General features: G+C 38.4%; 1 protein-coding gene across 4 annotated transcripts; it reads left to right on the top strand.

The window, feature by feature from the left end:
- The first annotated feature begins 1307 nt into the window (after window positions 1-1307).
- PTGR2 (prostaglandin reductase 2) lies at window positions 1308-27105 on the top strand. Of its 4 annotated transcripts, XM_049899062.1 has the most exons (11): window positions 1308-1489; window positions 7063-7140; window positions 7929-8013; window positions 14388-14506; window positions 18728-18919; window positions 21198-21368; window positions 22166-22375; window positions 23638-23759; window positions 24897-24984; window positions 25884-25923; window positions 27013-27105. In XM_049899062.1, the coding sequence occupies exons 3-11, from the start codon at window positions 7977-7979 to the stop codon at window positions 27087-27089; spliced, it is 1056 nt and encodes a 351-aa protein (XP_049755019.1). In that variant the 5' UTR covers window positions 1308-1489; window positions 7063-7140; window positions 7929-7976; the 3' UTR covers window positions 27090-27105. The 4 variants fall into 4 exon arrangements, with proteins under 4 accessions (XP_049755019.1, XP_049755018.1, XP_049755021.1 ...); XM_049899061.1 differs by lacking the exon at window positions 7063-7140; XM_049899064.1 differs by lacking the exon at window positions 7063-7140 and having other exon boundaries at window positions 1316-1423.

Consider the following 27105-nt stretch of genomic DNA (forward strand, 5'->3'; position numbering starts at 1 on the left):
CCTGAAAATTTCCCAAAGGAGTAAAAATAGAGATAAAGCTTCCAGGCATTCCAACCTCTTTGATGATTCCCAACTCTTTACTTGTCATGCCAATAATCTTTCAGTTAGCCTACCATGATTTGTGCTGAGCTCTTAGCTCTGACACGGATACACTGTAAGTAGCAATTATTATACCCGCGTAAATTCAATGGTCTGTCTTAGGGATTGAAGTCACTGAGGGTCCAAAGACTTCCTAAGAATAAATTTTGTGTAATTCAGCCCAGCACAAAGGAGGCAAATAATAAATGAAATTGAGAAATCAGCCCAACATTGGGTAATCCCTCTTTTTTAGGAATTTGAGATTGCTTGTTAAAGAAAAGGCTGAACCCCTTTGAAAGAACCAAAGGAAAGTGCCCTGGGCCCACACTGACCCTAACCGAGCCTGTTTCCCCATCTACAAAGTGAGGGATAGGCTTGATGGTCCCTGGGACTTGCAGTTGTTGTTAAGTGCTATCCAGTAGGTTCCCACTCATAGCGATCCAATGTACAACAGAATGAAACATTGCCTGGTCCTGCACGAGCTTCACAATCCTTGCTACGTTTGAGTCCACTGTCGCAGCCACTACGTCAATCCATCTCACTGAGGGTCTTCCTCCGTCAAGCGGACCCTTCACTTTACCAAGCATGATGGCCTTCTCCAGAGACTGGTCCCTCCCTTCTGATAACACGTCCAAAGCATGTAGAACAACGTCTCCTCATCCTCACTTTTAAGGAGCATTCTGGCTGTACTTCTAAGACAGATTCGTTCGTTCTTCTGGCAGTCCGTGGGATATTCAATATCCTTCGCCAACACAACTCAAAGGTGTCAATTCTTTGGTCTTGCTTATTCGTTGTCCAGCCTTCGCATGCATAGGAGGCGATTGAAAACACCCTGGCTTGGGTCAGGGCACCTTAGTCCTCAAAGTGACGTCTTTGCTTTTTAACATTTTAAAAGAGTTTTTTTGCAGCAGATTTTCCCAATGCAATGCCTCCTTTGATTTCTTGGCCTCGGAGAGAAGTCCATAAAAAGAATAAAATTCTTTAGAGGAATGCTAGAAGTGAACCCACTGATCAAAGGTGAACGATATGCTCTTTGGGTCCTAACAGTAGCGAGGCCATAGGGCACCACTCCCACTTAATTTATTTTTGCACTTTGCCCAGCCGAGTGACTAGTCTTTGAAGCTCCGCGCTCTCCCTGTCTCTCACGGAGACGTTGATAGACCAGTAGTCGTCCATTAACTTTAAAATCCCGCCCCTGGAGGAGGAGAGGGCAAAGAGCGAAGGCCTACTCGTGCGCATGCGTACTGCGGCCGGCGGGCGGAGGTCGTGCGAAGGACTGGGGTCGTGGGGCGAGTTCCGCGCAGCCTGGCAAATCGCGCGAGATTTTACCCTGAGTTCTGCGACTGTGAGTGAGGCGCGAGAGGTCGCTGGCGGCGGCGCTGGGGCTGGGGCTTCCGAACCTGTTTGCGTGGTGAGGAATGACTCTAGGGTGACCTCCAGGCTTCCTTCGGGAGCTATCGGGGACGTTGACGTTATTCCCTAAGATAGTTGGTTTAGGAGGTGCTTGTGGAGAAGTAGGGGTGTTTGTGTGCGTTGTAGATTTTACAGTTTTGGGGAGTGAGCAACCTTAAATTGGACATTTTGCGTTTGAGGTGCCTCTGGCGTATTTTTTTAAACGCACTTATTGGGCACTTGCTATGTGCCAGGTGTCCTTGGGTAGTGCACATGGTTAAGCATTGTACAGAGTAAAATCATCACAAAGTTGTAGTAAAGCAAAAAAGATTTTATTTGGCATATGTTCCAAGAGGCAAAGCCGGAGTCCAAAGAATATTACAGAATCATCAGTATATAGTAACATTATAAAAGTGGGTAAAATTATTAAAAGTGTTTCATCTTTTCAGGGATTGGCTAAAAACTGCTGAATCACAGTGGTTCTATATTTTGAATTGTCTTTGTGAATCATTGGTAGGAGTTTCAGTAAGAACAGTCAGGAGTATCTTTATTGGTCCAACAAATCTTATTATTTACTAAATGCTAGTAGAAAAAGGTAAGACAGAGACTCTGCGTGTGCTAAGTATTTGTTTATGTGAAAAAAAAATTTTTTTTTGAAAGGTTCCCTAAAAGATGTTTTCCAAGATTGTTCTAGCTATCGTTTTTATACCTTAGGACCCAGTTGATGTGCCCTTGTAAGTCCACCTCCAGCTGGGTCACATTGTTTATATTCAAGGACAGGGAATAATGGCTCCAATTTTAACTCTTAAGTCAGCACTGGGCTGCTGACCTGAAGGATGGCAGTTTGAATCCACCCAGAGGTGTCTTGGAAGAAGGGCCTGGTGATCTGTGTCTGAAAGATCACAGCCATTGAAAACCCTCATGCAACTGATTTGGTTTTTCTTTTTTTATGGGCCAGGTACAGGGGATGGAGGTAAATCATTGAACGAAACAGACAAATTCTTATCCTCTTGGCATATGCAACCTGGGAAGATAGCCTGAAACTCAGGGGTGTAGATGCAGAGTTCCCATATGTGGTTGACAGTGGGATCCATGAGAAAAGGTGAGGTCATTGAATAAGGGAGGAGTCACAAGGAATCCCGCACTTAAGACTTGGAGCAAGATAAGAAGGAAAAGAGAAGACTAAGAGAGGAGAGCAACTGGAGGGGGGAGGAGGAAATCTAAAAGAATCAGGAGTCAAATAGTTATAGCCAAGCCACGGTCACAGTCAGTTGTAGCAGAATAACTGAACAGGATAAAGATAGAGCAGTAATGTATTGAAAAATGTTACTAAGCTCATGTTATGGAGATGGTATATATTGTGCTTAAGGGTATGCCTTCTGGGGTTGTTCTTACTGGTTGTGTGACCTTAGGCAAGTTATTCATCCTCACTGGGCCTCTGTTTCCTCATTCATAAAATGGGGGCAATGACAGTACCAATCTCATAGGGCCTTTTGGGGGAGGGGTTAAGCAAGATAAAGCAGTTAGTCCAGTTCCTGGCACTTAGGAACATTCAGAAAACAGGTGGCTCCCACTTGGTAAGTAGAACCAGGACATGTACTTTGCTCTTCGTAGTTCAGCCCTCTTTGCCTTATACTAGGCTGCAAGGTAGATACTCAACACACTCTGGCATCAGAACAAATTCTCCAGTTGAACAATGACTTAGTATTATTTTTGGAATATACTTAGCCACACCAGTCAGGAAATGATTTGCTTAATTAATGTCTCTCAATAAGTAAAGACTTGAGGTTTTTTCCCCCCCCGCTTAGGATGAATTCGACACCTCCCTATTCAGATCTGGTGGTGCAGTGGTTAAGAACTTGGCTGCTAGCCAAAAGGTCAGTAGTGTGAATCCACCAGCCACTCCTTAGAAACCCTGAGGAGCAGTTCTTCTTTGTCCTATAGGGTTGTTATAAGTGGACATCAACTTGACTGCAAGAAGTCTGGTTTGGTTTTTGGTTTTCAGATCTAGAACTTGGTATATGATATTTTAGATGTTAATTTTGTGACTAATCAAGTTCTTTGTGTTGTTTGTTGTGCCACTGAGGACTGTTGTGTGATTAGCCTACATTATTGTAGTATTTACACTTAAAAGATGGAGAGAAGTTTTCGTGCTGATAAGCATCATTTGGACAAATCTACAATGTACGTATTTTAAAGAAATAAAACATACATTGAAAGCAATTAAAAAAGAGGCAAAAATCAAGCTTCTTTTATTGAAAATTTTTCCATCATGATACTATTAATTACTTTTTAAGGACAGTTATCATTGGGCCCAGCATCAATTTATATATATTTAGCCCTACCAGACATTATTGACTTCTTGATGTGATAAAATAGGGTGCACACAGCACCACCTTTAAAGATTCTTGCATAAAAAAAAATTGAACCTGAAACTAATGAAGCTTCTAGATCTAATTACCAATCTCACAGGGAAGTGGGAAGATAGAAGAACAATGTAAATGACACTGTGGGGGAAGCAATCAGGATATTCTACAGGCAAAGGAATTGGATGAAATAAAAGGAGATGAGACTTTAGTAATAAATATACCACTTAACAAAATGCAGTATGTGGACCTCGAACCTTGATTCAAATGAACCAACTACAAAAAGATGTCTTTGAGACAATCAGGGAATTTGAATATGCACTGGTTTTTACTAGGTATTAGATGGTACTAAGGTATTATCTGTACTATTAATTCTGTTAGGTGTGATAAAGGCACAGTGTTTGTATTTAAAATAATCTCTTATCAGAGATGCATAACTAAAGGATTTTTGGGTGAAACAGATGTCTAGAATTTGCTTTAAGGGGAAGCTAGAAAGTGTAGTTTTTTGGCTGGGAGTATTATATCCAGCCACTACCAGGTCTGTAAAGTTTGTCATACTTTGGTGGCTTGCTTGTTGCTATGATGCTGGAAGCTATGCCACTAGTATTTCAAATACCAACAAGGTCACCCAGGTGGACAGGTATCAGCAGAGTTTCGAAACTAAGACAGACTAGGAAGAAAGACGTGGTGATCTACTTTTGAAAATTATCAAGTGAAAAACCCGATGGATCACAACAGAATATTGTCTGATAGGGAACATCTAGCTCAATTGGTATAACACAGTCTATAAAGAAAATGTTCTTGGCTCTGCTTTGGTGAATAGCATCTGGGGTCTTAAAAGCCTGTGACTGGCCATCTAGGATACTCCACTGGGTCTCACCCCTTCAGGAGCAAGGAATAATGAAGAAAACTAAAGATACAAGGGAAAGATTAGTTCACAGGACTAATGGGCCACATCTACCACAGTCTCCACTAGAATGAGTCCAGTACCACTAGATGGTGCCCGGCTACCACCACTGACTGCTCTGACAGAAATCACAATAGAGGGTCCTGGACAGAACTGGAGAAGAATGTAGAACAAAATTCTAACTCAGAAAGACCAGACTTGCTGGCCTGACAGAGACTGGAGAAACCTTGAGAATATGGCCCCTGGATACCCTTTCAGCTCAGTAATGAAGTCACTCCTGAGGTTCACCCTTCAGCCAAAGACTGGACAGGCCCATAAAACAAAACAAGACTAAAGGGGCATACCAGCCTAGGGGCAAGGACTAGAAGACAGGAGGGGACAGGAAAGCTGGTAAATAGGGAACCCAAGGTTGAGAAAGGAGAATAATGACATGTCGTGGGGTTGTTAACCAATGCCATAGAACAATATGTGTACTTACTGTTCAATGAGAAGATAGTTCTGTAAACCTTCATCTAAAGTACAATTAATAGAAAAAAAGAGGAATATTGTCTGATACAGTGTTGGAAGAAGAGCCCTCTAGGTCGGAAAAACACTCAAAATATATAGTGGTTACAACAATGGATGATCGTGAAGATGGCACAAGACCAGTCAATGTTTTATTCTGTTGTATGTGGGGTCACCATGAGTCAGAATCAACTTGACAGCATCTACCAACAATTGTGTCCAGAAGAAGAGAATGAATATTGGGGGTAACTAGCTATTTCTGTCACAACCTGTAAGATTATAAATATATACATTACAAAAAGTGAGGAAGCAAAAGAGAATTCAGTCCCATATTCTTCAGTCTATTTTATTGAATGTTTCTCGTGTCAGACATTTAATTCCAAATTAGGGGCAGAATTCCCCTCCTCTAGGAAAGTACCTGCAGGAGAGTTAGACATCACTGTATGATTGTATATGTAAAAGCTATTTGGGAGTTTGTGGGGAAATAGTGGAAAGAATGAGAAGATGTGAGATTTGGGATGAGGAAATTTGTGTTTCAGCCCCAACTGCTCTGTAATATTGAGCACAAATTCTTCTGTAAAGTGAGAATAGTATATATTTACCTATATAACTCTCATAAGGGATAAATAGTGGAATCTATGGGAGTGTTTTCTGTAAATCAATCATCTTCATATAACTATTAAACAATATTTTTAAAAATCCCATGATGATTAGTATTTTGGGAATTCTGTATAAACCTCAAGCCTGTATAGGATACTCAGGTAGGTACTATCTAGGTTATAGAGAAATATGACAAGATTCAAGGATCCTTGGAGTTTAAAAACCAATTGAGGGGTAGAATACATACAAGAAGCAAATGGATTTGTGGTTGTCACATACATAGTATAAGTGTGCTGATGTATAAAATCTTTACATTTAGAAATGATGCTGTTATGGATTGAATTGTGTCCCCCAAAAATGTGTATCAGCTTGGCTTGGGCATGATTCCCAGTATCGTGTGGTTGTGCACCACTTTGTGATCTGATGTGATTATCCTGTGCTGTAAATCCTAACCTCTACAACGTTGATGAGACAGGATTAGAGACAGATATGTTAATGAGGCAGAACTCAATCTACAGGATTATGTTGTGTTTTGAGTCACTCTCTTTTGAGGCATAGAAGAAGCTAGCAGAAAAGAGGGAGACCTCGTGCCACCAAGAAAGAGGAGTTGGGAACGAGTGCATCCTTTTGACCTGGGGTCCCTGCGCTGAGAAGCTGCTAGATCAGGGGAAGATTGATGACAAGGACCTTCCCCCAGAATCCACAGAGAGAGAAAGCTTCCCCCTGGAGCCGGTGCCCTGAATTTGGACTTTGAGAGAATAAACTTCTGTTTGTTAAAGTCATCCACTTGTGGTATTTCTGTTACAGCAGCGCTAGATAACTAAGATAGATGCTAAGGGCTAAGTATATTGCAATATTGTAAAAAATAAGTAATACCTGTTTTTTCTTTGGCTTCCTCAATGTCACTAAGTATTAAAGATCGTAAAGCAAAATATCTAATGAGAGACGATAGACATGCCTTCTCATTAGATATTGAAATACATCAACTAATTTAATAATAAATTAATTTTAAAAAGGATATTATTTGGTTAAGTTCATTGCCGTTGAGTTGATTCCAACTCATAGCGACCCTATAGGACAGAGGAGAACTGCGCCATTGGGTTTGCAAGGAGCACCTGATGGATTCAAACTGCCAACCTTTTGGTTAGCAGCTGAACTCTTAACCACTGCACAACCGGGGTTTCCATTATTTGCTTTGTATGTTAAACTATATAGGATGGAAATTTTTGTATAGCAGTTAAGAGTTGGCTCTGGACTGTCAGCTTGGTTTAACTCTCAGCTCGACCACTTTGGGTAAGTACTTACGCCCTCTAAGGCTCAGTTTCCTTGTCTATAAAATGGGGAAAGTAATAATACGGTTGTTAGGAGATTAAATGAGAGAATAAAGTACAACAGTGCTTGGCACATAGCAACACTCACTATAAGTTTGTTCTCATTTTTACTGATGGATGAAGTGAGCAAAGGGATTTTCCCCAAGTCAGATACTGCCAGAATCAAACCTTAATTTAGCTCAAACCCAGAATAAATTGATTTAGTTATTTGACCATTCCATATTACAGAATTTCTTATGAGGTAAGGATTTTAAAGCCTTTGATTTATTCTTTTATAATCAGCAAAACTATTAAGAAATTTCCATTTTGATAAATGAATAAAAGAATCTTTGAAAATTCGGTAACATCTCAGTTAACCAGCTAGCATTTTTATTTTGCCTCTAGATTAATTGACCAGCTCTGGAGGAATATATTAAGGTGTTTTCTTTTAATCAAGCCACAGTAGGAGAATTAATCATGATAGTATGAAGATGAATGTGCTTGAATTATCTGAGGCCAAAGAACGTTTTGCCCCAGGTAGTTTTCAACTAACTCATTCTTGTTAGCCAAGAATTCTAAGTAGATTTAGTTTTTCTTCATCCATTTGCTTCAGAAGGCAGACTTTGACAGGACAATATATCTTTTTTGGGTCCTAAATGTGATTTTTCCTCTCTTCATTTGGAAACACAAAATGGTTCTTTTTTATTTTTAAATTATTGAATATTTAAAAACTGTCTTGTAATTTAAAAAAATTTTTTTTTCTATTTATAGGAATTGTTTTGTACAGAAATCTTGTGAGACCCCTTCACAAATAGGGTGATGATTGTGCAAAGAGTGGTATTGAATTCCCGACCTGGTATGTATTTGTGATAAATGAACAGCTTTGGGTCTTTGATGATTATTAATGCCAGTGGAGGAATATAAAATAATGTGATGCCATTGTGGTAAATCAAGGTAGTAAGACGTTAACACTAATAAAGAGATTAGAAGAAATCTCTTTAAACAATGTAATATGCAGTTTTTCAGGTGATGACTTAGCAAGGCTATTTGTTGAAGAGGAGATAGTAGGTATTCTAGAGTAATTGTAACATTTAAATATGTAGCTTTTGTTTTTTCTTTACATTAGGTATCATTGATTCTTAAAATTTGCTTTTCCATTTCATGTGAAAAGTACTGATTATGCTCCTGCTGACATCTAACCTAAATCATAGAAGCATAGGTCTGAAAGTAACCTGAGAGGTTTGGACCCATTGCTGTGTTCCAGCCTTGATTTTGCTGCTCACCTAGGCTGTGACTTGGAGAAGTTACTTAACTTTTCTGAACTTCAGTTTTATTTTTTAGTTGTGCTTTAGGTGAAAATTTGCAGCGCAAGTTAAATTCTTATACAAAAATTTATACATCTATTGTTACGCAACATTAGTTGAAATCCCTACAATGTGATACCATGCTCCCCTTTTCCACCCTGGGTTTCCTGTGTCCACTCAACCAGTTCCTGTCCATTCCTGTCTTCTCATCCACCTCTGGACAGGAGCTGCCCACTTGGTCCCGTGTATCTGCTTGAACTAAGAAGCAGTCTCATCACGAGCACCATTCTGTGCCTTATAGTCCTGTCCCATCTTCGTCGGAAGAGTGGGCTTTGGGAATGTTTCCAGTTCCAGGTTAACAGAGTGTCCAGGAGCCATGGCTTTGGGGGTTCCTGCAGTCTCAGTCAGACCATTAAGTCTGGTCTTTTTACGTGAATTTGAGTTCTGGCCCGCACTTTTTCCCCACTCTGTCAGGGACTCTCTGTTATATTCCCTGTTAGGGTGGTCATTAATCATAGCCAGGCACCATCTAGTTCTTCTGGTCTCAGGCTGATGGAGTCTTTGGTTTATGTGGCCCTTTTGTCTCTTGGGCTAATATTTTCCTTGTGTCTTTGGTATTCTTCATTCTCCTTTGCTGCAAGTAGGTTGGGACCAACTCATTCATCTTAGATGGCCACTCAAGCTTTTAAGACCCCAGACACCACTCACCAAAGTGGGGTGCAGAACATTTGCTTAATAAACTTTGCTATGTCAGTTGACCTAAATGTGCTCGGAAACCATGGTCCCCAGACCCAGACCCAGCCTCAAAGTGTTTGGTTGTGTTCAAGAAACTCCTTAGCTTTTGCTTTTGTCCAGTTGTGCTGACTTTTCCTGTATTGTGTGTTGTCCTTCTCTTCAACTAGGATGATTCTTGTCTACTATCTAGTTAGTGAACCTCAGTTTTAATGAAGTGAAGATTTGGATTAAGATCTTTACATTGTATTCTCATTCTTACAAATGTGATGGTTCTGTGAATTGGAAGTTTGCTTGTACATAATTGAAGAAGACTCCACTTTTAGTGATAACATTTTTGTTACACATTTTTCTTGTCAAACCTTAAGTTTTCTAATTTCCGAAATTTTTAAAACTTATTAAAACAAAAGCCATATTAAGCCAATAATAGAAATTGATTGAAGTTTATTTAATATACAATTTGTAAATCAGGGTAACATTTCTGACTAGAGGCTCAAAAATGTTGCAAAGAAAGATCTTTCAAAGATTCTTATACCCCAGCTATTGCTGGTAATTATACATTGCCACACATCTGTCAGTTTGTCATACTGTAGGGGGGCCTGCATGTTGCTGTGATGCTGGGAGCTATCCCACCAGTATTCAAATACCAGTAGGGTCACCCATGGCAGGCAGGTTTCAGCTGAGCTTCCAGACTAAGACAGGCTAGGAAGAAGGACCTGGCAGTCTACTTCTGAAAAGAATTAGCCAGTGAAAACCTTATGAATAGCAGTGGAACGTTGTCTGATATAGTGCCAGAAGATGAGCCCCTTAGGTTGGAAGGCACTTAAAATATGACCGGGGAAGAGCTGCCTCCTCAAAGTAGAGTCAGCCTTAATGACATGGTTGGAGTCAGGCTTTCAGGACCTTCATTTGTTGTTGTGGCTTGACTCAAAATGAGAAGAAACAGCTCCAAACATCAATAAATAATCGGAACCTGGAATGTACGATGTATCAATTTAGGAAGATTGGAAATCATCAAAAATGAAATGGAACACATAAACATTGATATCCTATGCATTAGTGAGCTGAAATGGACTGGTATTAGTCATTTTGAATCGGACAATCGTATGGTTTATTGTGCTGGGAATGACAACTTGAAGAGGAATAGCATTACATTGATCATCAAAAAGAACGTTTCAAGATCTGTCCTGAAGTACAACACTATCAGTATATGCCCCTTGTATATGCCTACAAGGAAGACCAGTTAATACAACTATTATTCAAATTTATGCACCAACCACTAAAGCCAAAGATGAAGAAATTGAAGATTTTTACAAGCTTCTGCAATCTGAAATTGGTGGTGCATGTAATCAGGATGCATTTATAATTACTGGTGATTGGAATGTGAAAGTTGGAAACAGAAGAAGGATCGATAGTTAGAAAATATGGCCTTGGTGATAGAAATGATGCTGGAGATCACATGATAGAATTTTGCAAGACCAATGACTTCTTCATTGTGAATACCTTTTTCAATAGCATAAAAGGCGACAATACACATGGACCTCACCAGATGGAATACACATGAATCACATTTACTACATCTGTGGAAGGAGGCAATGGAAAAGCTCTATATCAGTCAGAACAAGACCAGGAGCCAACTGCGGAACAGAGCATCAATTGCTCATATGCAAGTTCAAGTTGAAACTGAAGAAAATTAGAACAAATCCGCGAGAGTCAAAGTACAGCCATCTCAAGGATAGATTCAACACGTTGAACACTAATGACTGAAGACCAGATGAGATGTGGAATAACATCAAGGATATCATATATGGAGAAAGTAAGAGGTCATTAAAAAGACAGGAAAGAAAAAAAGACCAAAATGGATGTCAGAAGAGACTCTTTAACTTGCTCTTGAACATTGAGTAAGCTAAAGCAAAAGGAAGAAATGATGAAGTAAAACAGCTGAACAGAAGATTTTGAAGGGTGGCTCTAGAAGACAAGGTATTATAATAATGTGTGCAAAGACCTGGAGATAGAAAACCAAAAGGGAAGAATGTGCTTGGCATTTCTCAAGTTGAAAAAACTGAAGAAAAAATTCAGCCCTCAGGTTGCAATGCTGAAGGGTTCTTCAGGGAGAATATTAAACGATGCAGGAAGCATCAAAACAAGATGGAAGAAATACATAGTCATTGTACCGAAAAGAATTGGTCGCCATTCAACCATTTCAGGAGGTAGCATATGATCAGAAACTGATGGTATTGAAGGAAGAAGTCCAAGCTGCACTGAAGGCATTTGCAAAAGACAAGGCTCCGGGAATTGACGGAATGCCAACTGAGATATTTCAACAAATGTATGCAGCGCTGGAAGTGCTCACTCTTCTATGCCAAGAAATTTGGAAGACAGCTGCCTGGCCAGCCGACTGGAAGAATTCCATATTTATGCCTTATTTCCAAGAAAGATGATCCAACCGAATGCGGAAATTACCAAACAACGCCATATGCAAGTGAAATTTTGCTGAAGATCATTCAAAAGCAGCTGCATCAGTGTATCGATAGGGAATTTCCAGAAATTCAAGCCAAATTTAGAAGAGGATGTAGAACGAGACAAATCATTGCTGATGTCAGATGAATCCTGGCTGAAAGCAGAGAATACCAGAAAGATATTTACCTTCGTTTTATTGACTATGGTAAGGAATTCAACTGTGTGGATCGTAAAAAATTACGGATGACGTTGTAAAGAAGGGGAATTTTAGAACACTTTAGTTGTGCTCATGAGGAACCTTATACAGATCAAGAGGCAGTCATTCGAACTGTGTGGCATACTGTGTGGTTTAAAGTCAGGAAAGGTGTGCGTGAGAGTTGTATCCTTTCACCATACCTATTCAAACTGTATGCTGAGCAAATAATCCAAGAAGCTGAACTGTATGAAGAAGAACATGGCATCAGGATTAGAGGGAGACTCATTAACAACCTGTGTTATGCAGATGACACAGCCTTGCTCTCTGAAAGTGAAGAGGGCTTGAAGCACTTACTGATGAGGATCCAAGACCACGGCCTCGGTATGGATTACACCTCAAAACAAAGAAAACAAAAATCCTCACAACTGGACCAATAAGCAACATCACGATAAATGGAGAAACGATTGAAGTTATCAGGAATTTCATTTTACTTGGATCCACAATCAATACCCATGGAAGCAGCAGGCAAGAAATCAAAAGACAATTGCATGGGCAGATCTCCTGCGAAATACCTCTTTATAGTGTTGAAAAGCAAAGATGTCACCTTGAAGACTGAGGTGCACCTGACCCAAGCCTTGGTGTTTTCAGTCGCCTCATATGCATGTGAAAGATGGTTAATGAATTAGGAAGACCAAAGAAGAACTGACACTTTTGAGTCATGGTGCTGGCGAAGAATATTGCATATACCATGGAATGCCAAAAGAACAAACAAATCTGTCTTGGAAGAAGTATAGCCAGAATGCTCCTCAGGAGGAACGATGATGAGACTGTGTCTCACATTCTTTGGACATATTATCAGGAGGGATCAGTCCCTGGAGAAGGACATCATGCTTGGTAAAGTAGAGAGAGGGTTACTGAAAAAGAGGAGGACCCTGAACAAGATGGATTGACACAGTGGCTGTGCAACTATGGCTCAAGCATAACAATTGTGAGGATGCACAGGACAGGGCAGTGTTTCATTGTGTTGTACATAGGGTCACTATGAATCGGAACCAACTTGACAGCACGTAACAACAACGACGACAACAAGAACGTATTACCCAGTAAGCAAGGTAAGCACATGCTTAGGGCATCAACAAAACAGGGACACCAGTTGTCCAAAGCAAAGACCCGTAGATGTTAAGCAAACAGGACACAAGGAGAACGAGCTCTGCAGTGGAAGGAAACTAGCAGGGCACTAAATGAAATAGATACCAGCTCCAGTGCCTCAGAACATGCCTGCCAGAAATACAGTTCACGCAGTCAGGAGGGTGCCCACGTGCAAGGTTGTTTACGCTATGAGGCCCCTACCACTTCAACACCTTCATTGATACCTGTCTCCTATGGTCCCCTCCCGTGTAATTGAAACTCCTTATCTCAGATCTGTTGGGAGGTAGGGGTGAACTGCTGAGTCTAACTCTTGCTACATTAACCCCATAAAAATTTTATAATCAAATTCATCTCATTCTGCTAAAATGGCATAGGTCACTTTTGCATTCAATCATTACTATTATAGTCACATTTAAAAAGAAGTTACATCATGGATAGCTAACATATGTGTATTTACATGTATGTATATATGAGTTGGAATCAACTCGATGGCAATGAGTTTTTTTTTTTTTTTTCTTTTTATGTAACTCACAGACCCCATTTGAGTGCATGAGTAAGCAGAGGAGGAGACACCACAGATTATCAGTGTTTAGGGCCCTCACTTAGCATGGAAAAGGAGCCAGAACAGTGTTTATATAATAAGTTTTTTGGTTTTTTTTAATAAGAGTTTGCCCTAAAACACAGCTTCTAGTCTGACGTTTGGAGTTTCTGTTGTCAAAACTGCATGTAGATAATTCTTTAAAAGAGTACAATGCCCAAGGCAAAATGGTCTTTGCTAATTAAGTTACACTGTCATTCGATTTTTAGGTGACTCAGGAAACCAGTTTCTCAAGGTTGAAAGTTCAAAGATTAGCTTGGGGGGTCACCTCAACCTCCATGGAATCTAGGAACCCTGATTCCAGGAGAATTAAAAATTTCATTCCTCAGATGTGACTTTAAATTTCTTTTTGATTACATTCATTTAGGTTTCTCTTTGCTTCTTAAAATGAGGAAGGAAGTTTACCTAACTATTTACTTTGGCTGATGTAATGTTTCTGCTACCTTGTAAATTTTAATACTCATAATTAAATAAAAAGCTAGTATGATTTTTCACTTTTCTAAATCCTACTTTAATTTTAAAACAGATAAGGTGATTTACCTGTAATCTTTAAATAAGAAAATTTGAGTCGATAGCAATATTTCAAAGGAACGTCTTGGAGAAAATCAAGAGCAATTGTAACTACTTGAAGGATTTATGCTGAGTCATTTCTACAGCTACAAGGAAATTACAGAATGATACAGTTTTGTTCATGCCTGTATTAAAAGGGAGTGCTCTAAACCCTAGTGTGAGCTTTTAAAAATAAGGACTTGTACAAGAAAGTTATTTTTGATTTTTTCCTAATATTTTAGGAAAAAATGGTAATCCAGTGGCAGAGAACTTCCGCATGGAAGAGGTCAATTTACCAGATAATATCACTGAAGGACAAGTACAAGTTAGAACTCTTTACCTTTCTGTGGATCCTTACATGGTAAGAATCAGAATTTTGTGACTCGGTTGAAAAATAATTTTATTTTTATATTTCTCATGTTGCATCTCAAAGTTTATTGTGCAGTCCTCATGATTAATACATATTTGAGCAATTATATCCTGATACCTGTGAATAACATTAATCTTTATTCACTGATATTGTTAAGGAATGTTGTAGGAGGCATGTTTTCATAATAGTACCTGTGGCCAGTCAGGTTCTTCCAAATGTCCTGATCAATTTTCAGTAGTAGGTAAAGCTTGAAGATAGTAAATTAGGATTGGAAGATCTCTCAGATAGATTAAATTTATAAGGCAGCCTCTGTACAAGACTCCTATTCCAGCTGGACTCTTTTGGTTGAAAGAAACACACTCACTTATTCTATCTCTAGATAAAGGAGCTTTATTGAAAGGTACTCATTGCCTAGGACTGCAGTTGAGAAGCCATCAAGTGCAGGGTCTTAGGCGTAGGGCTGGCTTCTTGTGTTAATTTTCTCAGGGGTCATGTAGTCTCTTCTTTTCCTCTCTCCTCCCTCCTAACTTCATCTCATGGCCCTGACAATTGCATGGCTTTATTTACTACGCTTTGGTTTCGCTCCTGCTATTAATAGCCTCAATGCTTACAATCAGATTGCTGAGGTAGGGAATCTGGCCCAGTTCATCTTATTTGTCAGATGATTTCATAGGTTACTGACCAACTGTAGTAGTTTCCTATCACTGCTATAACAAATTACGACACACGTCGTGGCTTAAAACAACACAAATTTATTATCTTATAGTTCTAGAAATTACAGGTCCCAAATAGGCCTCACAGAGCGAAGATCAAGGGGATGCAGTGCCTTCCTTCTGGAGGGTCTAGGGGAGAATTCGTTTTCTTGCTTTTTCTGGCTTCTAGGGCTGCCCACATTCTTTGGCTTGCGGCCAGCTTCTGCTTCTCTCGTCATATCTCCTTCTTTGACTCTGACCTTCTTGCCTCTCTCTTATGAGGACCCTTGTGATTACATTGGGCCCAATGGGGTAATCCATAAAATTTCACCATCTCAGGAGTCCCTGGGTGGTGCAAATGGTTAAGCACTAGACTACTAACTGAAAGGTTGGTGGTTCAAACCCACACAGAGGCACCTTGAAAGAAAGCCTGGTGATCTGCTTCCAGAAGGTCACAGCCTTGAAAACGCTGTGAAATACAGCTGTACTCTGCATCAGATGGGGTCTCCACGAGTTAGAATCAACTTGATGGCAACTGGTGTGGTATACAAGGTCCTTAACTCAGTCACCACTGCAGGGTCCCTTTTGCCATGTAAGGTAACATAATCATAGGTTCCTGGGATTAGGATGTGGACATCTTTGGAAGGGTATTATTCTGCCTACAACTCCAACCTGTGGATCGACTGCTCAGAGTTGAAGTGAGTCATCTAGTGCTGCTGTAACAGAAATACCACTAGTGGATGGCTTTAACAAAGAGAAATTTATTTTCTCACAGTCTAGTAGGTTACAAGTCCAAATTCAGGGTGCTGGCTCCAGGGGAAGGCTTTCTTTCTGTTGGCTCTGGAGAAAGGTCCTTGTCCTCAATCTTCCCCTGATCGAGGAGCTACTCAGTGCAGGGACCCCAAATCTGAAGGACGCACTCTGCTCCTGGTGCTGCTTTCTTGGTGGTATGAGGTCCCCCTGTCTCTCTGCTTGCTTCTGTCTTTTATATCTCAAGAGATTGCCTCAGGACAGGATCCAGTCTTGTAGGTTGAGTCCTGTCTCATTAACACAACTGCCACCTATCCTCCCTCGTTAACATCATAAAGGCAGGATTTACAACATATAGGAAAATCACACAATACCGGGAATCAAGGCCCAGCCCAGTTGGTACACACATTTTGGGGGACATAATTCAACCCATGACAGTGCCTCCACTGAGGTCAGTCAGCTGTGGCTGTGGGGAGGGTTGGGCAAGGGCTGCCCCTAGGTGAGAGAGGGATGGTCATGAGAAGGTACGATAAAGGGTATAATTAGGGAGTGAGTCTATCTTCAAGTTATAAGACACATGATAGAACTGGCCATCTCTGAATAGTGAAAAGAGTCCCACCTTACACAGGGCTTAGATTCATTAATAACATACAAATACAAAAAATCATACTCAAAATACTCTTGGAAAATCCTTTAAATTGTTCTTAAATCACCAGGGTATAGACCCTTGGAAGCTAAAAATCAGAATCATTCTCTATGGTCATATAATACATGATAGTCAGAGCTATCTTTCCTTTGGCTTCACTTGCCCCTCATAATGGACTGCACCTCACCCTTTGTCATTGAACCCCCAAATAAAGATGGAACTATGCTGAAGTTTTAAAAACAATGAATAGACTTTTTTTTTAAGTTTAGTTTTAGATTTACAGAATAATTGAGCAGATAGTACATGCAGTTCCATATACCTACCTCCCCTTCCTCTAAATTTTAACATCTTGCTTTAGTGTGATATATTTGTTACATTTAATGTACCAATACTGGTACATTATGATTACCTATAGTCTATAATTTGCATTAAGGCTTATTCTTCGTGCTGTACAGTTCTATGAATTTTGACAAATACTGTATGTACTCCATTACCCTTTCGTACAGAATAGTTTAACCACCCTAAAAATGTCCTATGCTTCACCTTTTCATCAGCTTTCCCCTCCCTCCCTTGGAATTTTGGCAACCACTGATCTTTTTAGTGTCATATAGTTGGAGTCATACCGTCTGTAGCCTTTTCAGACTGGCTTCTTTCACTTAGCATTACGGATTTAAGAAATGGAATATTATTAAGCCATAAAAAGAATGAAGTTTTAATACATGCTACAACATAGATAAACCTTGAAAACATTATGCTAAGTGAACTAAGCCAGAATCAAAAGGACAAATACTCTGTAATTCCACTTAAATCAAATATCTAGAAGAGGCAGATTCTTGAAGACAGAAAATAGATTAGCGGTTAGTAGAGGTTTAGGGGAGAAGGAAAATGGAGTTAAATTGTTCAACAGGTACAGAGTTTCTCTTTGGGGAGATGAAAAAGTTTTGGAAATAGATAGTGGTGATGGTTGCACAGCATTGTGAATGTTGTGAATGTCATTGAATTGCCTGCTATACTTGCTTTCCAAGAATGCAGTCTGAAGCATAGTATATTTCCACAGAAGCATCTGCGTCAATGCCCTGTTTGGTCTTTTCTCCTGGTTGACTGAACTAGACCATGTGGGGCCCCTTAATCAAGCAGTCCTCAGTGTTTTCCATCTGGTGCACACTCTGGGCCTCCACATCTTGGCTGCATGAGAGAGGGAAGAGTGAGCTACAGAGAGGAAGGGAGCCTTGACTATATCCTGGAGAAGTTTTTAGCCCTAGTCCTGTGGAAAGGTGTGGCCCCACTGTGACATCTTGTCTGTTAGGGGTAAAGACAGCATCCACCTGAGGCTGGGGGCATGATGTAGGGAGAGTGCTTGGTCTGAAGTTGTGATGAACAGCTGAATAAAAATTATTTTGTTTTTTTTTTGGGTGGGGGCGGTTATTTTCCCTGAAAGGTAGAATTGCTTGGCCAAAAGTAGCAAGTTTTATAGTCTATATATTGATAATTTATTTCACATAAAATGGACAGCTTTACAGTACCATCAGCAATGTATAAAACCAGAAAACCAAACCCATTGCCGTAGATTCAATTCTGACTTAAAGTGACCCTACAGGACAGAGTAGAACTGCCTCATAGGGTTTCCAAGGAGCAGCTGGTGGATTCGAAGTGCTGACCTTTTGGTTAGCAGATGAGCTCTTAGCCAGTGCACCACCAGCAATGTATAAGTGTACCTAATTTGCCACCATCCATTGAAACCTAGTATTTTGTATTACTTTTGCTAGCATATGTGTAATACTACATAAATTTCTTTAAGATTTTTAAGATCTTTATTGAAATATAGTTCCCACATTCATACAGCTTACTTATTTAAAGTATACAATTCAGTGGTTTTTAGTATATTCACAGAGTTGTAAATCATTACCAAAACCTAATTTAGAACATATTTCTTTTTAATTGTACTTCTTTACTTGTTAGAGAGAAGGTGCTTTTTTTTAGGATAAAAACTAACTTGAAAAATTAGTAAATTTTTATTTTTATTTGTCTAGCTTATATACTTTTTTTTTTAGCACTGGATCAATTAGTAAACTGGTTTAGCAGTATAAGACAGAATTGTCCTAATGAGTATTTTCTCTTTTTTAGCGTTGTAGAATGAATGAAGACACTGGCACTGATTATCTAACACCTTGGCAGCTGTCTCAAGTGGTTGATGGTGGGGGTGTTGGAATTATAGAAGAAAGCAAACACAGAAATTTGGCTAAGGGTGATTTTGTGACTTCTTTCTATTGGCCCTGGCAGACCAAGGTTATTCTGGATGGAAATATCCTTGAAAAGGTGAGGTGTAATATAAAGTATCTGATTTTTTCCCTCTGCAGCCCTAACTTTGTTCATTTGACATTCAGTTCTGTTTGCTATCAGAGAAAAAGTAAAAAATCATACATTGTCTTTTTTCTAACCATCAAAATGTGGCAAAGCCTGTCCCAGGCTTTTTTTTTTTTTTTTTCTACTCTTGGCTATAATTGCATATGACAATTTTTACATTACCAGTGAATGGTGTCATTTTCCATATTTAATTTATTTTTCAAGTTACATGTGTAATATAAAACCTGAACTATACACATCAAAAAATATTTTGTACTGGGAACCAGAAAGCCCCCATAATGGTATACTTTAAAATTTCCTGAGAAACAGCTTTCCGACTTAAGAAATTCGTTTGCTTTGTGATTGAAACTTCATCTCGTGTCAGCAACCCTGAATTCAGTTTCTACTGTTAGGTTGAACTGTGTGAAATTACCAATATTGGCTGTTTTTGACCCACAAAAAGTGGCCACTTCTGTAATTCAGTCTAATACATGTGTCATCAGGGAAATTTATGTCTCTGGATGGACCTCAGTTTCCTCATATACAAAGTGAAAATAATGGCCATCTCACAAGTAGATGTGAAAATTAAATGATACGATAAATGTGACAAAAGCTTTGTAAATTATAAAAAGCTATGTAAATTTTTAGTATTTTTAATTATTATAAATTCCTATAGCAAGTTAAAAGTGTTGTTAAGATACAAATGATATGTGGGAGATATTACACAACCATTTGACAGTGGTACTACGGTAAACTTAACTAGAAATTTCTTAACAGGCAGTGAAAAAGGAATATTCAGCATTTTCTAGTTTTGCCTGTCAATTTGCTGTGGTGGGAAATTGAGCAGTTGGTGACAAGTTGAAAATGCTTGGGAACAGGTATTAGAAACTAGGAGGAAGAATTCAGAAGGATGGAGGAATGACATTTACTGAACACAAACTGATCTCACAATGTTTTGTATTCTGGCTTTACTTATAAACAGCTGTTACATACTTGAAATATTTCCTGTGCTGTAGGCCTTCCAGTGTTTTGTAGACCATAGTGTCTCTGTTACCTTTATCCACACACTAGATTTAACTGATAAACAAAAAAAATCAAACCCATTGCTATTGAGTCGATTCCGACTCATAGCGACCCTTTGGTCAGAGTAGAACTGCCCCATAGGGTTTCCAAGGAGCATCTGATGGATTCAAACTGCCTACCTTTTGGTTAGCAGCTGTAGTACTTAACCACTGTGCCACCAGGGTTTCCAGATTTAACTGATAGCCATTAATAATTTAGTCGAATTATAAATCAGACTAGGGTGGTGGGTCTTGATTTCTTTTGGTGGTTTATTAAATTTTCACTGAAGTTACTAAATTCCTTAAAAAGTTATTGTAAAACCTTTCTAAATAGGAAATCATTTTTTATCATTTTGTTCAATTCTCCTTAATTTTACAGAGAAGAAAATAGACATAGAAGGAGTAAGAGCAGTATAATTAATTTTTGCTACGCCTGGGTAAACATATAAACATGAAATGCTAAGAGCATTTTATAAACTGCTAAGAAAGATACCTCATTTTATTCTGTAATTAACCTAGAAGAAATTGTAGCACCTCTTCCTTACACTTTTACAGTACGTTTTAAGCATCAGTGATGAGAACTGCTTGAGTTTAAATTGATTTTTTGTCTTTTAATAGAAAAATTTTTATTTTGGGCTTGCTCAGAGATTTTTAAAAGCTACCAATTTTGTTTAGTGTTTTCCTATTAAGAATTTCCTCTTGTTTGGTATACTTGGCACAGTGACAAGAATAAGTCTTTCTTATGTGTGATTCTTTTTTAAAGCTTCTGCTTCAGAGAAGTAAATATTCATTGTTTTTTGTTTTATACAATACTATAAATAAATAATTAAGGAGCCCTGGTGGTACAGTGGAAACCCTGGTGGCATAGTGGTTAAGTGCTACAGCTACTAACCAAGAGGTCATCAGTTCAAATCTGCCAGGCGCTCCTTGGAAACTCTGTGGGGCAGTTCTACTCTGTCCTGTAGGCATGAGTCAGAATCTACTTGACGGCAATAGGTTTGGTTTTTTGGTTTGGTGGTACAGTGGTTAAGCAGTGTTGACTGCTAACCGAAAGGTCAGCGGTTCAAACCTACCAGCGGCTTCACAGGAATGATATACTGTTTTAGAAGCGATATCGGGCTGGTCTCTACTATGTTGCCTAAAACAGGAATCCCAACTATTATTTTTAAAAGGTATATATTTTATTTTAGGTAGACCCGCAACTTGTGGATGGACACCTTTCATACTTTCTTGGAGCTATAGGTATGCCTGGTTTGACTTCCTTGCTTGGGATACAAGAAAAAGGCCATATAACTGCTGGATCCAATCAGACAATGGTTGTCAGTGGGGCTGCTGGTGCTTGTGGATCTTTGGCTGGGCAGGTAAACTTTGGGAGAATTATATGATTTTCTTAAAAGGTAATCACATTTGAATCTCCTGATATATATGTATATAATTTAAAATATAAAATTGAACAAATAGAATATAACACTATTATTTCACATGTTTCTGGTAGAAATCGTGTTATTGCCCTGCTTAGACTCTCAATAAATATGTGAAAAATATTGTAGATTTTGTGTTTTGTTTTCTACTAACCAAAAATAGACATGGTAAATGAGGGGTCATTACTCTTACCAGTATAAAAAAGAGAATCATAGAGTACCTGTCTGGAATTCTGTGAATTAAAGAAAAAGGAACTCAGATTTAAAAAAAAAAAATCCTCAAATAAGAAAGTACTCATTGGATTCTAGAAATTTAGTAAATATTTTGATAAACCTTTAAGTGCATTGTTTTACAAATAATAACTTTTTATGGTGTGAAACCATTGAAACAAAATATTTTAGTTGTGTTTCTAATTCCTCCCTGGCCTGAAAAAATAGAACTGTGGGATAGTGATGTTTTGTGTCTGAATATTCCTTTTATGGTATCAGCTTTAAATTATGAGATTATAACATTTAAACCAAGTTTAATTAAAAATTTTTTTGTGTGTGTGGATAACACACTTTCCCCACCCTCAATTATTTTGTTATCAGCTTACTTTTAGCTAAAAACATGTAATCTAACCTAAATTGTGGGATGACATGTTCACATATTTGTAATACCTTATATACTTTCACATTTTTACATTCTTAATGTGACAGTATAAAGCCATTTAGTTTTCAAATCATTTTTTCCCTAGATTGGCCATTTGCTGGGTTGTTCCAGAGTGGTGGGAATTTGTGGGACAAATGAGAAGTGCCTCCTTTTGACCTCAGAACTGGGCTTTGATGCTGCCATCAATTATAAAAAAGAGAACGTGGCTGAAAAACTACGAGAGTCATGCCCAGCTGGAGTGGACATTTACTTTGACAATGTTGGTGGTGACATCACTGATGCAGTGATAAGTCAGGTTGTTAATTTGCTTCTGTTACACATTTGAATGCTACATTTTGTTGTAATTTTTTTTTTTTTTTGGTGGTGGTAAAAAGAAATACATGTAACAACATTTACCAATTGTGATATATTTTATCTGGTACTGAGAGAAAAAATAACTTTGGAAAATTATAGGGTTTATAATTTTTTTTTTATTGTGACAAACAACATGATGAGATCAGTGTTATAATTAAGTGATACAAAAGATCTTGCTGATGTCTACTTCCATTTGCTTGCAGAGGTCCACTGTGAGGATCAATTTTAGTTCTTTGCTAGCAATATTATCTTACATATTTCACCTTCAATGTATTTTTGTGAAAAATTACAGTTGCATTGTTCATATGATGAAGTTCTGACCCCTAACTCATAACTCACCATCAGCAAACACACAGCCGTCGCCCCTGACTTGGGTGTTGTTGTGTGCATTCGAGTCAATTCTGACTCATAGTAAACCGACAGGACAGGGTAGAAGTGCCCCGTACGGTTGCCTAGGCTGTAATCTTTATGGAAGCAGATTGCCAGCTCTTTCTCCTGTGGAGCCGCTGGGTAGGTTTGAGTTGTCGACCTTTCAGTTAGCAGCCAAGCGCTTAACCATTGTGCCACCAGGGCTTTTTGACTTTGAGTAGGGAATGGATTTGCGTAGATTGATTGCAGGTATTTAAGTATTTGTACTGGCAGTGGTATAGAGTATCGACATTAGCTGTTAGCACTGCATATAGTCCTTTATAATATGTTAAATTGTTTGCACTTGAGATTAAGTTATTTAAATTTAAAGAAATACTCTACTAATAAAAGTAGCAACAGGAACAACTAATATAATTCTTTTGCTGATTACCAAACTCTAGTTTACTTCTTCTGTGTTCCTTTAGGAAACCCTGGTGGCATAGTGGTTAAGTGCTACAGCTGATAACCAAAGGGTTGAAAGTTTGAATCCGCCAGGCGCTCCTTGGAAACTCTATGGCACAGTTCTACCCTGTCCTATAGGGTCGCTATGAGTCGGAATCGACTCGACGGCACTGGGTTTGGTTTTTTTTTTGGTTTATGTTCCTTCAGAGCGGACTTACACTGATTAAAACTCCTAAATACATATAATGGATAAATCTTCAAAACAAATCAATTCATTGGCACTAAAGGATTAAATACAGTAGTCAAGGCGGCTTTTCATGAGGCAGCTGTAAAATCAGTAGACGCAGGGAAGGCATGTCTCTTAGCGTGTCATCATCGATTTTCTGTGAACAGATGAACCAGAACAGCCACATCATCCTGTGTGGCCAGATTTCTCAGTACAACAAGGATGTGCCCTATCCTCCCCCACTGCCCCCTGCTGTAGAAGCAATCCGGAAAGAAAGGAGCATCACAAGGTGTGTTCTGTCTCTGTGTCCTCATTACCAGGTTCTAGAGGGTTTAAATATCAGAGACGTATATGGAATGTATTGTTATTCATATATAATTTTGCTTTATTGAATAATATTTGAAAATACACATTTTTAAAAAACTCTTATTGTGGTGAAATATATCTAACATTTGTCATTTCGACCATTTTTGCATGTACAATTCAGTGACAGTTACGTTTACCATGTTGTGCAATCATCACCACTGTGACCAAATTTTCTTCATCACCCTTAACAGAAGCTCAGTGCTCCTTAAGCAATGCCTCCTCATTTCTCCCTCCTAACCACCCCTGGTGATATTTTGGGATCTACCCCTGGTATGAACTTTGGTCTCTGTGCCTTTGCCTCTTCTGCATAAAAAACACACATTTTAAAGCCAGTTCAATGTTTAGGTTTTGGTTAACTTGCTCCCTAGCAGAAATCTTAAAGAAAAAAAAAAAATCAGAACTCTTTTGATTGCAAGTGATAGAAACTCAATGTACACTGGCTTAAGTGCAAAGGAAATTTACTGGCTCATGTATCTGAGCCAGTGAGATACATGATTATGTATAGATGATTTGTATATTCATGATACATAAATCAGTTTAGATTTGGCTGGACCCAGGGTTTGCATAGTGGCATCAGTACTCAGTTTTTCTTCACATCTGGACTCTGCTGTCCTCTGGGTTGGCTCTGCTCTCAGTAGGCTCTCCACTTGTGGTAGCAAGAGGATGGCTGGTAGCTCCAGTCCTAGATTTTACCAGGTTAGCAATCCAAGCAAAAAGAGAATAGCTCTCTCCTTGCGGTTTAAAGTCCCAAAGCTGATACTTACTGGCTCTGACCGTCCTGGCTTAGGTCACATGAGGGTGGGGAAGGGTGTTACCCACAAGGGAAAATCAAGATGCTGTTACTAAAAGGGGTTGTAGATCTTGGGTGGACAAAAACAATAGGAGTGCACTATACTTATACGTGTAACTACACCTAAAACTACGTTTAATCAGATTCAGTGTGATTCAGTACACATATTTGAAGGATAAATAGATATTAGAGTTCTAGAATGATTTGATCTTGAACTGTTTCACCTCTTCCCTATTCTCTGATCATTATCCTTTTCTTCCCCCACTACAGGGAAAGATTTATGGTGTTTAATTATAAGGACAGATTTGAGCCTGGCATTCTACAGCTGAGCCAGTGGTTTAAAGAAGGAAAACTAAAGGTATAATTTGTTTCTGTCCTTTATCAATATACTTCTTCCTGCTACTTGATATACTTTTGTATGATTTGAATTTATTATAGCAAACATATTAGTTTTACAATAAAAATTCCTACAAATAAAAATATTTCTGAGTATCACAGTAAAACTTAGGCAAAAACCCGTCAGAGAAGGAAAACGCAAATATTTTCCACTAAATGGTAAGACTGCACCCTGTCAAAGGTGGAAAACTTGTGACACCTGAGAAAACAAGATAGTCCTGTTGAGTTCCGGCTCTCACAAGTTTCACTGTATAAGGTAACTTTATCTCCCAAAGAGTATAACCTCTTGATTGAGAAAACCTCTTACTGTTCCCTTTATCTAAAATTTATTGAGCTTTACTTTCCATGGATTATATCATAAAATCAACAGATTTTTTCCAAATATAAAATTAGGTGTTAGAAGCTGTGCTTTCTCAAATCATGTCAGCATCTCCCTGTGTCTTTCTGGTTTACTACCACAGTTCTTTCCTGCCCTTCCTGGACATGCTGATGTATCTCTGGGTTGTTGGTTGAAAATCAGGAGTTGCTCATCTGGGGTCCACAAACCCTGACTTAGGATGTTCTCGAAACTTGCACACGATAAGCAAAGTTGTATGTCTGTGTGCTTATATATTTTGTTTTTTGGAAAGAGGACATATAGCTACCAACTGAAGATTAGATAATGGGAAAATATGGTTTTATTTTAAAAAATCAATTAATAAAAACTTTCCGGGCTACCTGTATGCTATAAAGAATATGTTTTTAGACAGAAAGTACTAAACAGTATTGCTGCCTTTTGCAAAAAATGAAAAGTATGAAATAGAAATATTGAGGTCTTTTTTTTTTTAAAAGAATACTAAATTTAGCTATTTTGATCTACAGATCAAAGAGACTGTGATAAATGGATTGGAAAACATGGGAGGTAAGATGAATATAGTTATTTATAACATACATGTGCTCAGCACAAATATTTTTTCTCTTTTAAGGCTACCACTCGGTATTTTTGTTTTAATCACTTGTTTGTTTCCTGTCCAAGTGGCCTACATAAGCTTCATGAATACTCAATTTTCTGTATTTTTAAGAGGTACTGTTTTCACATTCCAAATTGTAAAATAAGTGTTTCTTTGGTTTCATAAGAGTCATTTAGCCTGTAGGTAATTTTTTCAGATTAAATGGTTCTGAGGCATCATAAGAAGTCCCTGAGTGGTACAAGCAGTTTGCCATTGGCACCTAACCTAAAGGCTGGCAGTTCAAACCTACCCAGTGGCACCTTGGAAGAAAGGCCTGGCAGTCTGTTTCCATAAAGATCATAGCCAAGAAAACCCTTTGTAACACATGGGGGTCGCCATGAATTGGAATTGACTAGACAGCAATGAGTTTTTTTTGGCTTGAGGTTAATCGACTCTATGGCACTGGGTGTCTTGGGTTTTATCATAAGATTATATTAAGCAAATTTTTAGTAGTTTTTAAAAAATTTTTGCCTAACATACAGATTTCAGCATTTTCTATGTTTCAAATGAAAAAGATTAAATCAAACATTTTTTTTCCTTTGTCATAAAAAAATTTAGTATATTTAGTTAATATGTTTACTAAACAGAAATATGAATTTCTCATTTGGTATAACAAATGTGTATTTCACTTATTTACCTAGTAAAACTTTATTCTTCAGTTTCTAATACTTTTGCCAGTTATTTAAATGTTGTTTTTGCTGACATTTTGCTCCTATACTTGTTTTCCTCCAGCCTTCAGACTCTAAACAGTATCAATGTAGAAAACAAACATTTCCGGTTGGGGTGAAAACAATATTTGAAGATGTTAATTGGATTAGCTTGTGCTTAACTTGGTCAGTGTTTTATATGAGGCTTGTTTCTTGACAATGCCTTGTATTAATATTAACATCACTGAAGAAATGATTCAAACTAATCATATTTATTTTGTAAATCTGACCTTCTGATAAACATGTATGATAGTGACATTGATCTTTTAAGATAACCTATTTTTTTCTTTCCAGCTGCATTCCAGTCCTTGATGACAGGAGGTAACATCGGAAAGCAGATAGTTTGCATTTCAGAAGAATTCACTTTGTAATCTTTCAAAGAGTGGT

This window comes from Elephas maximus, chromosome 10 (genome assembly GCF_024166365.1).
Source record: "Elephas maximus indicus isolate mEleMax1 chromosome 10, mEleMax1 primary haplotype, whole genome shotgun sequence".
In the NCBI taxonomy this organism is placed as follows: domain Eukaryota; kingdom Metazoa; phylum Chordata; class Mammalia; order Proboscidea; family Elephantidae; genus Elephas; species Elephas maximus.

Excerpts from the sequence above, each read along its gene's own strand:
- PTGR2 (XM_049899062.1), top strand. The coding sequence starts at position 7,977 with ATGATTGTGCAAAGAGTGGTATTGAATTCCCGACCTG. Across the intron at positions 18,920-21,197 it reads ATGGAAATATCCTTGAAAAG|GTAGACCCGCAACTTGTGGA; the intron begins GTGAGGTGTAAT and ends ATTTTATTTTAG. Across the intron at positions 25,924-27,012 it reads TGGATTGGAAAACATGGGAG|CTGCATTCCAGTCCTTGATG; the intron begins GTAAGATGAATA and ends TTTTCTTTCCAG.